The 17,124-nt window shown below is 42.2% G+C and overlaps 1 protein-coding gene across 13 annotated transcripts in view; it reads left to right on the plus strand.

Moving 5' to 3' along the window:
• Nucleotides 1-17,124, plus strand: part of tcf4 (transcription factor 4) — a 263,386-nt gene that overhangs the window by 228,195 nt on the left and 18,067 nt on the right. For 7 of the 13 annotated variants that reach the window (XM_031899661.1, XM_031899677.1, XM_031899671.1 and 4 more), the window contains 7 exons: nt 350-455; nt 708-841; nt 2,208-2,340; nt 4,314-4,381; nt 4,810-4,888; nt 9,994-10,070; nt 10,942-11,151. In XM_031899661.1, coding sequence (XP_031755521.1) covers nt 350-455; nt 708-841; nt 2,208-2,340; nt 4,314-4,381; nt 4,810-4,888; nt 9,994-10,070; nt 10,942-11,151 — 807 coding nt within the window. 13 annotated transcript variants of the gene reach the window in all.

Genomic DNA, 17,124 nt, shown 5'->3' on the forward strand with positions numbered 1-17,124 from the left:
GGAAACCAGAAAGCACCCCCGACTAAAATTAAAAAATAAAAAGTTAAATTTGTGCTCGTTTGAGTTCATTATTCATGCTAATTATTTGCAGATGCGTCAGTTTGAATGGGACGGTATTGACTGGCTGCCAGCTTTTGGCATCTCTACTAGGGGAAGCAAAAATAGACTTCTGTAGGTGTTCGTCTGCGTTAGGACTTTGGGCACAACGTTCTACATGAGATGAAGTGCCACTGACTGTGAAAGATTAATGCCACCGTGTATATATGGCTTCCTCGTTGGCGCCTACGGTGTGAGATTGAGTAATTGTTCTGCCTCTGAAATCTGTTCTGCCTTTCTTTTTCCTCCTCAGGTTTATGCCCCATCAGCAAGCACTGCCGACTACAATAGGGACTCGCCAGGTTATCCATCCTCAAAGCCAGCCGCCAGCACTTTTCCCAGTTCCTTCTTCATGCAAGGTAAAATTCTGCTGTTTCAGGGAGAAACGTGTTTCGGGGATGCGCAGATTTTTGATTGGACTCAACGCGGTGCATTTATATTGTGTTCCGTTCACTATGAAACCCTTCCAGCAAACTAAACTCTCACTAAATCCATTCCATTTGCACGAAGGATGCCCAAGTCCAAACTTTTAGCCACAGGTTCCTTTCCTAGCTACAGGTAGACAATATTAGAAGTTTATTGTCTGACATACTCTCTGCTTGTTTCCCCAGATGGCCACCATAGCAGTGACCCATGGAGTTCATCCAGTGGAATGAACCAAGCTGGGTATGGAGGGATGCTTGGCAACTCTTCTCATATTCCACAGTCAAGCAGCTACTGTAACCTGCATCCACATGAACGACTGGTGAGTGGCTTTGCTATGAAGAATGAACTCTAAAGCACCTTCTGGCCCGGCCAGAGACTTAGGGTCTGGGTATTGTATTCATCACCGTGACATTTGGGGAAGCATGCCTCTGCGATGGAGGAGACCCAGAGCTTCCTCATTAGCTGAGGGAAATGGCAAATTCATCTTCGGTGTAACGTTTAGGTTGATGAAGTGATCTTCTGAGACAGTTTGCAGCTGACCTTCACTTTTCGATTTTATGTAACTGGCTTTCTGACTCTCGACTAAATTGTATGAGAGGGGAGACAAGTCCTGGCTTTATCCCTGGGATAAAATATTCCATATTCATTGTATGTTGATCTCTGTATAATATAACATTTCTTAAACATTTAAAAAATTGTAATAGTTGGCCTTTGGGAAAACAACCTTTTTTTATACGAGCAACAAGGGTGTAAAGTAACCCTATAGTCCTATTATATTCCTGATATTGGCCATGTTAAACACTCTTGCTGTATTCAGGGGTGTCAAACTCAATCACATAAGGGGGCCGAAATCTAAAACACAGGCTAATCGCCGACCAAAATCGGCACCGTCAAAGTGCAGTCAGGCCATTGGTGCTGCACGGTCAGGTACAGTCACCTGGGGCCACATAAAACAGCCAGAAGGGCCGTATTCGGCCCGTGGGCCTTGTGTTTGACACGTGCTCTATATCATTATTCACTCTATTTAATGGCTCCTTAAGTACTTTCGGTGGAATTTTTTTTCCTCACCTTCTAATTTTTTTTTCTCCTGATAACTGGGAGATTGTCCATCCTAGTGATCAGTTTCAGACTGGGGTACCCAGGGCCCACCAGGTACCAAAGGGCCCACCACCCCCTTTCAATCACACTGCACTGCTACTTTCTCCCCCACATAAAGATGGCAGTGCATTCCACAGTAAATGGCTTAACTGGATTGTTTGAATTGTTTAAATATTTCAGTAGATGATTGGCCTGTGGGCAGGTGAAAGGGCCCAACAGGATTTGGGCCCTTTCACCTGGTAGGCCAGTCCAACCCTACTAGTGATCCAGCCAACCAGGTGAAGTCTTCAATCCATTGGGTTTGTTTACCGACGTGTATAGAATATGAGTGGCCCTAGTGTTTCTAAGATCTTTCCCATTAAATTGACAGGTTCCAGACATTTAAAAGCTGTAATTGAGACCAATGGATTAGTTAAGTACAAGTATTTAAAGAAAGACGACAAAATAGACTTTAGAAGTGTCTTAGCTGTTTAAAAACTGATTCTAAAAGTCACCTCTCTGTTAACTTTGCAAATGTCGTTATAATTTAAGAGAACATGTTGAAGGCATTATATTTACTGAACTAGGTATTTACCCCTTCTCTGCAGAGCTATCCATCACACTCCTCCACAGACATCAATTCCAGCCTTCCTCCAATGTCTACATTTCATCGCAGTGGTACAAATCATTACAGTACCTCGTCCTGCACGCCACCGGCCAATGGAACAGAAAGCATCATGAGTAAGTATTTGGTCCTTCCCGATGAGGCGAAGGCAGTGATGCCAACACATCAGACTTGTGCCACCTTATTTTACCTGTTTGGAGATGGATAAGGAAGAATTCAAAATACTGCCCTTCTCATTAAGTCATATCTGTGTTTGTATGTAATGATATATATGTTTATATAGTGCAGCCACGAACAGGCCGAATAACAGTGCCAACAAATAAACTGATATAGGGAATAATTGAACCCCTATTGTAAACGAATATTTGGCTTTTAATATCCTCATATTTCACATAACACAAGTGAAATTACTGACCAACCCACTGTAACTTACACCATCACTAAGCTCAATAATAAAACATTTTAAATACAAAGTATGTGCACAACAAAGATATAAATGATACAGGTGGTTTGTGATGATGTACTCCTGCATTGGCCACTTGAGAAGATTTAACCTGGCCATACACACAATGATGTGACATACGATATTCGGCGCGTGTATGGCGGATCGTCCAGACGACTGATATCGCAAAGGCTGCGGATATTGGTTTTCAATCGGCCGGGTTAAAAGATTTTGATCAAACAAAATCTGCGTTCAGGGCTGAATCAGCAGGTGGAGGTAGAATTGCTATTGTTTCTACCTCCACATCTGACTATTCAGCCCTGAACGTCAGTGGGAGAAATGAACTGCTACGTGTATGGCCACCTTTACTGTGAATTTCAGGACTTATTAGAGTAGCTAAGGCATGATTTAAGAAGCATTAGGACCTCATAAAGTTGTTGAGGTGGGGTTGGGTAGCACTAGGACTTGAGTGTCGCTAAGGCAGGATTTGGGTTTGAGTGGGGTTAGATAGCACTAGGACTTGTGTATCGCTAAGACATGATTTGGGTTTGAGGGGGGTTGGGTAGCACTAGGACTTATATAAGTTATATAAGTGTTTAGTTGTGGGTAGCTTGGATTAAAACTGGGCTCAGCACATACACAAAATGCTAACCTAGGTTATAGGCAGTGCTATAAATTGACAGAACCTCTGAAACAAAATAGGCTCATACCTCAACCCACACACGCTCTCTCTCCTCCAGCACTCTCTGTCTGCCTGCCCAATCACTTCTTTGTGGTAGCCTGGGACATCAAAGTGGTGGAAGGAACCAAGTAGTAAAACCATTCCAGTCACGGGGTCTGCTGTATGGTAGTTATACCACTGGTTGCACAATAACAACACTGTCCCGTCTCATTTACACAGTGACATGGGGCAGTTTTATCAGGAACCAATGAGCCTAGGCCCCGAAATGCTTTCCAAATCTCCTATTCATAAACAGCATAGAGACATTATATCGACTAAGTATTTTCTACAGCTCTTGACCACTAATGTTGAGGGTTTAATAATATATTTTACTGTTTCCTTGGCAGAAGGAATAATATAGCCCTATGCCAGTAAGAAGATACACAAGCATCTGTGCGCTTAATAACCTATTACACCAGGGATTAGTGACCTCTAATAGAAACATTAAAGAGCAAGTAAATCTTGTTCATAAATAGGATTTATTTCCCCTTTAAGATTATGCGGCCGAATGAAAAGCAAAACCTGTTCCAGAGTGAAAACAAATGAGCGTGTGAATTAATAACTGCCGGCGCAGGATCAGAACCCAAATTAACATTTATAGTGAAGTTCAGATGAGTTATTATTAGCAGCCTCAGCAATGGGGCTTCTTCTCCTGATCAGGAATCCGCCGGCGTCCGTGCCTCGCGCCGAGCCCTCTGTAGGGGAAATATATAAATAAGCAGTCAGGTTTATATTTTGTCTATAAAATGGAACATGAATATATTTGACATCTACCTTAGCAAACAAATTAATGCTAATTAAAGATTAATGCAATTTAATTAGCATTAAAATGCAATTACTTTATGAGTAAGTGGACCAGGAATAGAAACCTCTAGGACACACACGCCGCCTGTTTCAAGCTCTTAAACTTCTTGTTTCTTCCGCAGCAAACAGAGGGAGCGCGGCAACCGGGAGCTCGCAGACCGGCGATGCGCTGGGGAAAGCACTTGCCTCTGTAAGCCAGCATGCTTCTTGCTATACGTTGTCCCTTTGCATTATTAGAGACATGAGGTGGGGAAAGCACTTGCCTCTGTAAGCCAGCATGCTTCTTGCTATACGTTGTCCCTTTGCATTATTAGAGACATGAGGTGGGGAAAGCACTTGCCTCTGTAAGCCAGCATGCTTCTTGCTATACATTGTCCCTTTGCATTATTAGAGAAAACTGGCCAATCAGACTGCAGATAACATTTGACCATGCCAGTGTGTATGACTTTGGTGGCCCTTGCTTGTAGCCTTGTTGGATGCTATTCATGCACACCGTGACTGATAGATTTTCTAGCATATGGGACAGACTCGGTTGATTTCTGTAGATACTAAACCACTGCACCTTGGTGATTATCTATGGAATATGGCATTTATATTTTTTTCTCTTTCCAATTTAAGATTTATTCTCCAGATCACACCAACAACAGTTTCTCATCAAACCCATCAACTCCAGTTGGGTCTCCACCTTCTCTATCAGGTAGGTACTGTATGGAACCCCTCCCTAGGGGTAGGCAGAAGCCTATGGTGCACATACCGCTTCAGTCTTACTTTCCCCATACCAGCCCGTCTGACTGCAGGAGTGGCGACTGTACCCAGTGTTTTTATAGCCCCACAATGGTGGGACACCACCCCCCCAACTTGGAGTGTCTTTGCCTTGGGTGCCCTCTATACTCATTTTCTAATTACTCTAAAATCATTTCATTATTCATTACTAGAGCGTTGGTCAGTGTGGCCCTTCACTATAGATTGGGGGTTATCATAATCCTTTCTATCTATTGCGGTTTGTTTGTTTAAATGTTTTTTAAAGCAAAATATACTCTTCTATTGCATTGCTGCTACCCCGGGGGGCTGTGATTTTATTCAGCTAAGCCGAAGCAGATGTGCTGGTTTTTTTCACGAGGACACAGTTACACAGTTACAGGGATTCTATGGTTGAAAGGAAGGTCGGGCTTCCATTTACTGCAACTCAAACAGGCAAGGCGCAGGGATGTATAGAGCATGACTTGCTAAAGCGAATAAAGGTCCCCATACACCTTAAGATCCGCTCGCTTGGCGATGTCACCAAGCGAGCGGATCTTCTCCCGATATCCCCACCTACGGGTGGGCGATATCGGGAGAATCCAGGATAATTCGGCCCTGGGGCGAAACGATTGAATTATAACGACGGGTATAGGCAAAGTCAGTTCTCGTCGATGCGGTCCCCAATCCGACTAGATTTTTAAACCTGCCCGATAGAGATCTCGACGATTTCAAGCCAGATATCGGTTGGTCAGGCCCGTCGGTAGTGCCAATGCACGGGCCGATTAGCTGCCAAATCGGTCCGATTACAGCAGCTAGAATCGGCCCATGTATCTGTGCTATTGGCCCTATATAGTTTTATCAATTCAAGGATTCCCAGAAGTGTTTTTCCTTCTATTATTTCTACTATTTAGAAATGGTTATTTCAGACATTATATTTATGTAGGGATGGTTCAGATAACCATGAAATACGCCAAGTAGTTAGGAGCAGAAGGGCTCACTGGCATCCTGGCCCACCAAAAGCTTTCCTAGTATCTTGGTTGGCCAGGACGACACTGTTCAAATAGATAAAGCCTGGGCAGGGCAAATCATTACAGGTATGGGATCTGTTATCCAGAATGTTTGGGTTTTTTTTTTTTTTAGGATAACAGATTTTATCTTTATATCTCAAGTCTACCACAAAATCATTTAAACCCAATAGGACTTTCTGACCCCAATAAGGGGTAATTATATCTTAGTTGGGATCAAGTACAGGTACTGTTTTATTATTACAGAGAAAAGGGAGTAATTTAACCATGAAATAAACCCAATAGGGCTGTTCTGCCCCAATAAGGGGTAATTATATCTTAGTTGGGATCAAGTACAGGTACTGTTTTATTATTACAGAGAAAAGGGCAATCATTTAACCATTAAATAAACCCAATAGGGCTGTTCTGCCCCCCAATAAGGGGTAATTATATCTTAGTTGGGATCAAGTACAGGTACCGTTTTATTATTACAGAGAAAAGGGAATCATTTAACCATGAAATAAACCCAATAGGGCTGTTCTGCCCCCAATAAGGGGTAATTATATCTTAGTTGGGATCAAGTACAGGTACTGTTTTATTATTACAGAGAAAAAGGAAATCATTTTGAAAAATTTGAATTATTAAAAAATGAAGTCTATGGGACGTGGGCTTTCCGTAATTCAGAGATGGGTTTCTGGATAACAGATCATATACCTGTATCTGTCAGTACTTTACAGAAGTAGGATCAGAGTGGGGGAAGAAGAGGAAAGGTAGTGGGATAGAGGGGGTTATTAACAGTTAGCACGGGAGGGTATACTGATCAGTGATACATTCCCCCCTTGGCAGGGGCAGTTTTCTCCAAACGTCTGACAGAGCTGTGCTTAAAAGTGTAAGTAAATCTAGCCGTCCTCAGGCCCATGTAAGCTGGATATACAGCCCCTTCTGAGCTGGCAGCTAGTAAGCTGATGAATGAGACTTGGCTTGATTACTGGCTGGAAATCAGATATCTGTTGGGCAGGTTAGCTAATCCCATTGGGTGAGGATCACATTGCCTCTTCTTTTATTGGGTCTACATAGGCCCAATTTAGTGCTAAATAACTTTAAAGGGGAACTTCACTTAAACACAACTTTTTGAAAGGTAAACATAATGTCAAGCAAATTTGCAATATATACGCCAAATAAAAAATATACAGCATTTTCATGATTTTTAATGTAATAATATGGTTTGGAACAGTTCCCTAAGCCCCGCCCCCTGTTCCCCTGCTGATCTGGCTGACTACTTTGTGATTCAAATAAAATGTAACAGTAGTCGCCTGTCCTCAGCCTGCTTTCAGCCTGCCTCCTCCCAATCCCACAATTCCCTGCACACGTGATGTCAATAAGGGAAGGAACATCCCAGTGCAATGCATTGTGGGTTATGTAGTTCCTGCATGCTGTCTGTAAGCTGTGGGGAAGTTGTTACAATTTGTAACATTAATGTTTTAGTCCCTCCTCCCCTGCCAAATGATACAGAAAGAGAAGAACTGTTTTGCAGCTGGATTTCAGCATATAAAAAAAAAAAATTTAATATATTTGAAGAAACAGATTACAGTGATATGTATATTAGGGGTTTCTGTGTTTTCAGAAGCCAGAGTTCCCCTTAAAAGAAACATTCTTTAGATTTATTTTCATTGACTTTTAATAAAAGCTTATAAACAAGTCATTACGTGTAAAATAAATTCTGCAATAAAACATTTCATTTTGCGTATTTGAAGCAAGTAAAGTGCGGCCGATTAAAGCTGGAATCCGCAATATAATCGCGGATATTTATAAAACTTGTTTCTGTAACGCTCTGGGAATAGTTGTGGGTTCCGCTATTAATAACTGGTGGGAATTCTGCCGCAGCCTGATTTTCATTTCTTTAATGTAAAGCATGTTTAAGGGTTTTATAATACATTACCCCTGAGATGGTGCTTTTGTGAATATTTCCTGCTTACTTATTTTAGCCTGTAAAAAAAAATATATATAGAGAGAGAGAGAGAGAGAGAGAGAAAAAAAAAGCTGGAAGGCAATAAGAGAGAGAGAGAGAGAAAGCTGGAAGGCAATAAGAGAGAGAGAGAGAGAGAGAGAAAGCTGGAAGGCAATGGCACTCAGGGAATTTAAGGCACTTTAGCCGCCATGATCTTTAGTAACTTACCGGAAAGCTAATTGCCCAATATCCCCCCCCCCACCCCCATGGTCTGCTGTGGGAGTCACCTGAAACCAGTTCAAAGACCTTTGGTTGCTTACCTATAAAGGGGTTATTAACCAAAAAACAACTGTTTGCCTATTAAATACATTTAATTTTAAGCAACTGTAGAAGATCCATAGTGTTACATTTCCTTTACTTCTCAAGAAGTTCATGTCATTGACCTATGCCCTGTGGGAGATAAGTATTTCCCAAGGGTTTTACATCACTTCCTGGTTCCCTGGTTATAAAAGGGGAGGGAACGTGTGCCCAATCTGTTTCCAGACTCTGTTTATAGAAGGAGCTGGATATTCCAGTAGGCCTGAGGTGGAGGTAGGCCTCAGTAGAGAAGTCCAAGCCCTAAGGACTTCTCTACAGGGGGCTTTATTTGGTAGGAAATCTTGTTTTTATTCAACCAAAACTTGCCCCCAAGTCAGGAATTCAAAAATAACTCCCTGGTTTGGGGGCACTGAGAGCAACATCCAAGGGGTTGGGGAGCAACATGTTTCCCCCGAGCCACTGGTTGGGGATCACTGCCCTAAGGAAATCATTAGTTGGTGAAGCTAGGGTGCAGATAGCCCATCATTGAGGCTCAGCAAGTAACAGACTAGCTTCTGTGATAGTAATCCCAAGGGGTATTAGATAGGCCTGGTGAGCAAGGGCAGCCCACTGCTCCACCAAGGAGACATCATGTCTGGTGTTCACCAGGCAACACCAAGGCCCAGCTAAAAATGGACTGCATTTATCCCTGAGAGACTTTCACTGTGGTGTCCATCCTGTTGGGGAGGTCCCACTCCCATCCTATCCCAGCAGGGTCTGTGAGTACATGTCTGGATAAGGGGTTGTTCTGTAATCTGGTTCTCGATGTCTAAAAAAATGTAAATAATTTAAATAAAGCAATAGGATTTTTTTGCCACCAATATGGCTTTACGTAGCTTAGTTACCATCAAATACAAAAAAAAAGGGAATTGTTTGAATAAATCTTTGAATAAAAAAAACTAATGTTTACTTCCAAAATCTCACATTGAAAAACTGGCTTGGTTTTGCCTAGGGCAACTCTTAGTGACTTTTTTAGATTTTTTGCACCTAAATATGGAACAATCGAGTGTTTGAACCATAATTCGAATATTGGGAGTTTTAGTGCAAAAAAAAAAAAATTTGAATTGTGGAAAGAATTTGTGGTGGAAAGTGGATAAATCACCCCCTCAAAGTTACAGTTCAGCAGCAACAACACCTTTCCTTAGGACATGTCCAGCTGAGAGAAAGGGCCTCAGTGTAACAAAGCTCTACTGTAGGCAGATTTAGGTATTTTATATGTGATCTGTGTTCTGTTCCGGTATGAGATATTACCGGGAACAGTAACACTCGGAGAGAGAACTCATCCAGCAATACTAAGTGTTCCTCTGACACCCGGTGCAACCCACAGAGCGCGTTGGATTGGTGCACATTGCCAGGGCTGTAGGCATAATAAGCACATCCTTTTTCCTCTGGAATTGGAGGAGAGAATGTGCCGGATGTAACAGAAACTTGGAACGACAAAAATCCCATTCTGCTGCGTTTTTTTGGGATATTGAGATGTTTCTCCACTTTGGAATCTCTCCTAGGTATTACCTGCCGAGTCAATTAAATCCTTTGATAGCCGCCTGAAGGAATGCTGTAGCCCGTGTCTCTCGGCATTGCTATAAAAATACACTCTTTTTTTTTTTTTTCTTCCCTTAAGTATGTTTTTGGAAAGTCTCCATATGTCTAGTCTGCCTGCGAAATTTGCATGTACGCTGAACAACCGAAAAAGTTTTAACTAAGCGGATGCTTATGCAACTCAGCTTCTAATTACCTTTTTCTTTTAATTAGCAAGCACAGCTGTTTGGTCAAGGAACGGAGGACAGACTTCCTCATCTCCAAACTACGAGGGCCCATTGCACACTCTAGTAGGTTTTCTCCTCTATTATTGTAATGTAAGGGGGTAAAACATTAATATTGTAAGGGGAGTAGCTCTGAGTGGAAATTGCCAGCTCCACAAGGTGGTGGATACAATTACGAAGGTGCTATGTCAAGCTCTCAAGATTAATGGTGATGACCTCAAAATGTAAAAAAACATTTTTGCATAGACTTTAGGAACCCACGGAGTAGATAAGTGGTTTCCAAATTGTGGTGTTGGGGGCCCCAGTTCATGAGTTAGGGGGCAGCCTAAAGACCAGACAAAGTGAGATTTGGGAGAAGGCCTATTTTGCTTCTTGAAAGTTGAGCTTGAAGGTCATTTCGGAGAAGATTGGTGGTGAATACGGATTTGCTGCTTTAGATGTTATTGGAACTGTATCTGTTTGGCTCATAAGGGAATATTCCATGGATATTTAATACTGTTTCAAGTAAAGGTGGTCTAGGTCAAATTTTAGATTTCTTAAACGGAAAAAAATCTGGAAACCAGTGGATTAGGTGGTTTACGCAATCACAGCAAGCAGGCAGGTGCCATTTTGTTGACACTGTTATTAAGGGGCAGGCAATATATAAATGACAGCTGGGATTTTTAAATGCTTTTATAATAGGTATGGATGCATTAATAAAAAAAAATGAATTTTAGTTTCATTTAAAAAGACTTTTATTATACAGCTTTTTATGTCTGGGTGACTGGTCCCATTTAAGACTTGTTCAGGGACACAAATGACATTACCATAGGCTGATTCTAACTGATGGCCCCGCATATGATGAGGATATATATCACAGGTTATTAATGGATTTTTTGTATTGATTTATTTGGTCACCATAACCTTAAACATAATTTTTTTATTTTTTTTCCTACTGACACAGCAAAGTCGAATTGAGGACAGATTGGAAAGACTAGATGATGCAATTCACGTCTTACGGAACCACGCAGTGGGGCCTTCAACAGCCATGCCAGGAAGCCACAGCGAGTTACATGGGCTAATAGGTCCTTCTCACAATGGGGCGATGGGTGGCATTGGATCAGGATATGGAACGGGTCTCCTCTCGGCAAACAGGCATTCCCTGATGGTAAGGATATACAGTATTATTATTAAATCAGTGTATGCCCTGGTTTTCTTGTTCACTGAAAGCATCCTTAGCTCCACAGGACTTGTATTAAAGGGGCTGTATAGCCTAAAGATTTGCCTGAAGTGATTCAGTAATGGTATCTCACTGTACAGTCAATGAGCAAACTTTTGGGACTTTTTTCTAATGAATAGTGAAATACTGTACATATCTCTGTAGTTAAAAATTAACTTTGAGGTTGTTCCTGGAGACTTGTTTTTAATACATGACAATCCCTATGCTGTCTTTATGGTATGTTCCTGTACAGCACCGGTTCTCAACCTGTGGGTCGGGTCTCCTTTGGGGGTGGAATGACCCTTTCACAGGGGTCGCCTAAGACTATCGGAATTAATTTTATGGTTGGGGGTCACCACAACATGAGGAACTGTATTAAAGGGTCGCGGCATTAGGAAGGTTGAAAACCACTGCTGTACAGGCTGTGGCTTCATGTTGGAGAGATGTAACTAAATGCTCATTTATCCCTGTGCACAAGATGGCTCTCAGCTTCCTTCCTTGTTGCCATAACACTTTAGTGCCCCCAACCACCACCAATTTCGAAATCCTGCAAATATCCCCACGCTCTTTGTTTAGCATTGAGCATTGGGCACTTCATAATTCAAATTAAATTCAGCTTTTTTGCAACATTTAGCACATATAGACCCTTGTAGACCAATGATGTGTGACTTCATACCTGAGGGGATCCTATGTGCCAAGATTATTTCTTGATCCTAATCCACCCTCTCCCAAACTAAAACCAACCCAACCCAGTGAGCTGCCCTCCACTCCTCTATGACTGATATAAATAAATGATGGCCCAGGGGAGTAGGAGCAATCAGATAGATAGGCAAGGCTGAAGACAACCGTGCATGGGCTTAACCACACTGTACAGTACTGCTGGCTCTACAATTTCTATTACACACGTGCTGGGAGGTGCAGGAAATAGTTGGTCTGTCTCTCCTTTATTAGACCGCTCACTGTGATCACTCAGTAGCGTTCTGCATACGTGTAGGTAAATAGTTTCCAATGTCTCCACCAGCATCACAGCGCAGGCTACCCATGTGACCTGAGGGTCAAACACCGGGATAAGCCGCATTTGGCACACCGCATGGGTGGCCACATCAAGCAAAACACAGCTTGTTTGGAGTCAAGACCAAAGGAGCAGCTCTTGCGAGTGGCAATAATCAGACCTGTAAGGATTTCACTGTAATAGAGATCTACGCACGGTGGCCAGAAGGGCATCACGTAGAAGGCAAACACATACATCTGGCACCGCCACCCCCTTCTTTTTAATTAAGAACTTTAGTGCATGAGAATTCAGGCTCAGTTGTTTCCATTCCCCTTCAGTAAAAGGAATATGGTTCCATGTGCATTTTTTTAATTGTTCCCTTTAAAAAAAAAATCCTTGATGTATTTATTGGTCTAGGGAAAAAAAAAAACCACTTCAGTTTGGCATTACAGAGAAACATATATTATGCCCTAGGGACCAATACACTACATGTATTGTTTTCCTTGCGGCTTTTTCTTAGCCTATTGTAAATTAGAACTTAATCTGTCTTCACTCATATACCAGGCTGTTAACAATGTGCAGCTAGAATCAAACGAAAGCCAGCCCAGCTCCGGGGGCACGGGAATCTGGCTAGGGACTCACTCAAGTGGTCGGGTTCCTCCTGTCACATTCCCATCAGTCCCTGCCCCAGTGAGCTTACAATCTAAGGTCCCTATCACATTCCCATCAGTCCCTGCCCCAGTGAGCTTACAATCTAAGGTCCCTATCACATTCCCATCAGTCCCTGCCCCAGTGGAGCTTACAATCTAAGGTCCCTATCACATTCCCATCAGTCCCTGCCCTAGTGAGCTTACAATCTAAGGTCCCTATCACATTCCCATCAGCCCCTGTCCCAGTGAGCTTTACAATCTAAGGTCCCTATCACATTCCCATCAGTCCCGGCCCCAGTGGAGCTTACAATCTAAGGTCCCTATCCCATTCCCATCAGCCCCTGCCCCAGTGAGCTTACAATCTAAGGTCCCTATCACATTCCCATCAGTCCCTGCCCCAGTGGAGCTTACAATCTAATGTCCCTATCACATTCACACACACTAGGGGCAGTTTTATCAGGATCCACTTAACCTTCTTATATGTTTTTGGGAGGAAACAGACACAGACACAAAGAGAACATACAGATAGTACCCGGAGTCAGTCTAGGGATCCCAATAAAATATGTCAACATCTTTCCCACAACCCTGAAACTTGCTAAGATCCGCTAATTTGGCTACCCATATGCAAAGCCAAATCAGGCTAATACAAGAATTTGGCTCCTAGGCCAACAATTGAATGTTAATGGAGGACTGACAGGCGAGGACCACATTGATATGTTGATGAAGTCCAGGTCCGATGGAATTTTCTAACCTGCTGATAGATGTGTAGCCAAGATCAAGTCATCACAAGGCGCCATACATGGGTCTATTAACTGCCAACTCGGTCTGAAGAAACCAAGTTGTTCAGCCATCCTAGACATCTTGACCAGCCTCCTTGGTGTTCCTGGATGAAATAGTTCAGACCAATACTGGGCTTTCAAAATGAATGCTGGTCATTAAGGCTTGCATTTGTAGGTCCCTCTGCCTGTCTACTTGCCTATTCCTTCTGTGAGACACTCACAGTATCCGTAAATAGCTCTTTCCCTTTCCAAAAACCCAACTTGCAAATCAAAGAGACCGAGGGGGTCTTTTTCTTCTTTTTTTCTTACAACTGTAAGAAGTTTGAAGTGTAAAACGGAAAGAGAACAAAGGCCCAATTTCTCAAGCGCAGTCAATTTTAAGGTTAGCCTTTGACCGTTTGATCCATTCCACATTCGGAGGAAAATGAGAAAAAAGGAACAATATAAAAAATAAAAACACGCACTCGCACGAAGGATATGTTAATTTTTTCCACATTTTCGGTCTTGGGGACTTGAAACAGGCTATAACATTTTAAGCAGCTGCAGTAAATAAATGAACAGTAGGAGGTAGGGTCCGGAAACAGATTCCAAATCCGTTGGAGGATCTTTTCAGCAGCGTATATACCGCCATTCATTGCAGATGAGGAATATCCTGTGGTAATGTGAAACCCAATCCAGCTCTGGGCCTCTGAGTGGATAGTCTTGTGCTGTTTCTCATGAAATCATGGGCCTATTCATAACCAAAATATGCTTTTTCCTCCCAATTTTATTTTCCCATGTTATATTCCTTAAAGGAGAACTAAAGCCTAACTAAAGAAGTAGGGCAGAAATGTTGTACATTATATTTTGGGTTTCTGTACCAGCCCAAGGCAACCACAGCCCTTTAGCAGGGAAGATCTGTGCCCCCAAAGATGCCCCAGTAGCCCCCCCATCTTCTTTTCTGCTGATTCCCTGCTCTGTGCTGCTGTCACTTACCTGAGCTTAGGGACCCACTCACTATATACTGTATATATACAATATAAATGTCACAGTATAACCTGAGCTTAGGTGCCCACTCACTATATACTGTATATATACAATATAAATGTCACAGTATAACCTGAGCTTAGGGGCCCACTCACTATATACTGTATATATACACTATAAATGTCACAGTATAACCTGAGCTTAGGGGCCCACTCATTATATACTGTATATATACACTATAAATGTCACAGTATAACCTGAGCTTAGGGGCCCACTCACTATATACTGTATATATACACTATAAATGTCACAGTATAACCTGAGCTTAGGGGCCCACTCACTATATACTGTGTATGTACACTATAAATGTCACAGTATAACCTGAGCTTAGGGGCCCACTCATTATATACTGTATATATACAATATAAATGTCACAGTATAACCTGAGCTTAGGGGCCCACTCACTATATACTGTATATATACAATATAAATGTCACAGTATAACCTGAGCTTAGGGGCCCACTCACTATATACTGTGTATGTACACTATAAATGTCACAGTATAACCTGAGCTTAGGGAACCGCTCACTATATACTGTATATATACAATATAAATGTCACAATATAACCTGAGCTTAGGGGCCCACTCACTATATACTGTATATATACAATATAAATGTCACAGTATAACCTGAGCTTAGGGACCCACTCACTATATACTGTGTATATACACTATAAATGGCACAGTATAACCTGAGCTTAGGGGCCCACTCACTATATACTGTATATATACAATATAAATGTCACAATATATGGCTGATTATAAATAATACAGATAAATACTAAATGGCAGCTCAGAAACCAATGCAATTTGCATCGGAATTTGATAATCAGCCCTTTAGCATCAGATTATATGACAGACAAACCTCATTTTCTGCTTCATAATTTGTGACAACCCCAAAGCTCAACTTTTAACAGCTGCTAAGATCTCATTGAATATGTGTTGTAGACTTAATTTTTAGGGTTTAGTTACCCTTTGAAGGGAAAAATACACCCTGTTTAAGTTAACATATAATGCTACAAAAAGGCAACTTTGCCCATCATAGACTAATAGCTATACAGGGTCTAGAGGGTCTTAGATTGAATTCCAACCAGGTTACTATCTTTGCAGTGCTTAATTGGCCACTTTATTTGTATTGGTCTTTCTCCCACAAACCAGTAGGTTTACGAGACCTGGAACCCACAGGTTGGGCAGATAAAGACCGTAAGCCCTGGGTGCGGGTTCAGATGGGTGCCAGGGCCCTTCCCCTTTGTTGATATAATAGTACTGACCCCTTACAGCAGGGATCCCCAACCTTTTATACCCGTGAACCACATTCAAATGGAAAAAGTGTTGGGGAGCATGAACATAGCTCCTGGGGGTTCTCTAATAAGAGCTGTAATTGGCTATTTGGTAGCCCCTATGTGTTTGGAAGTATGTGTGGTTTTTATGCTTCCAAAACTTGCCTCCAAGCCAGAAATTCAAAAATAAGCAGCTGATTTGAGGCCACTGGGAGCAACATCCAAGCGGTTGGTGAGCAACATATTGCCCCCGAGCCACTGGTTGGAGATCACTGCCTTACAGTATGGATTTGGTTCCTGGGGGGTTAATATATATGCAGTGCATGTTCCAGCATCCAGGTGCCCAAACCCTGTTGGAGGGAGGTGGGACAGGTCCCAAATTAGGCACCTTTACATTCTACAGATCCTGCAAAGTCAATTTTGCCCCAAGCCCTTTCAGACCTGAAGGCACCCTCGCCTTTGATTTCTTCTTCTTGGGATTCCACGTTTGCGCTCTTCCTTTCTGCCGCAGGGCTGACACTGTGAGTGATGGAACGATAGAATATTTACGTCCCACGGCAATCGCCAACTTCTGGAAAACATTAGCAGAACATTCACACGTCTGACGCCAATGTGCGACTCTGTTCCGCGCGCTCAACACCTCGCAACCTCGCAGAACATTTTCTGGAGATATTTTCTTTTATAAAATAGTTTGCTTTTCGTGGCCACTTGCCGAGGACTTTTCCATTTGTGATGGGGGGCGTGTGTGAGTACGTTCCTTCCCAGTCGGGTGATCTCATTGCCTATCCTGCATCCTAGGGTGCTATTGCGTGGCTAATGAAGTCGTTTGGGCAACGTCGTTCATATTACAAGTACAGGTATGGGACCCATTATCCAGAATGCTCGGGACCTGGGATTTTCCGGATAAGGGGTCTTTCTGTAATTCAGATCCCCTACCTTAAGTCTACTAAAAAATGATTTAAAAAGTAATTAAATCCTATAGGATTGTTTAGCCCCCAATAAGGGGTAATTATATCTTAGTTGGGATCAAGTACAGGTACTGTTTTATTATTACAGAGAAAAGGGAATCATTTAACCATTAAATAAACCCAATAGGGCTGTTCTGCCCCCAATAAGGGGTAATTATATCTTAGTTGGGATCAAGTACAGGTACTGTTTTATTATTACAGAGAAAAAGGAATCATTTAACCATGAA

The sequence above is a fragment of the Xenopus tropicalis genome, chromosome 1 (assembly GCF_000004195.4).
Source record: "Xenopus tropicalis strain Nigerian chromosome 1, UCB_Xtro_10.0, whole genome shotgun sequence".
Taxonomy (NCBI): Eukaryota; Metazoa; Chordata; class Amphibia; order Anura; family Pipidae; genus Xenopus; species Xenopus tropicalis.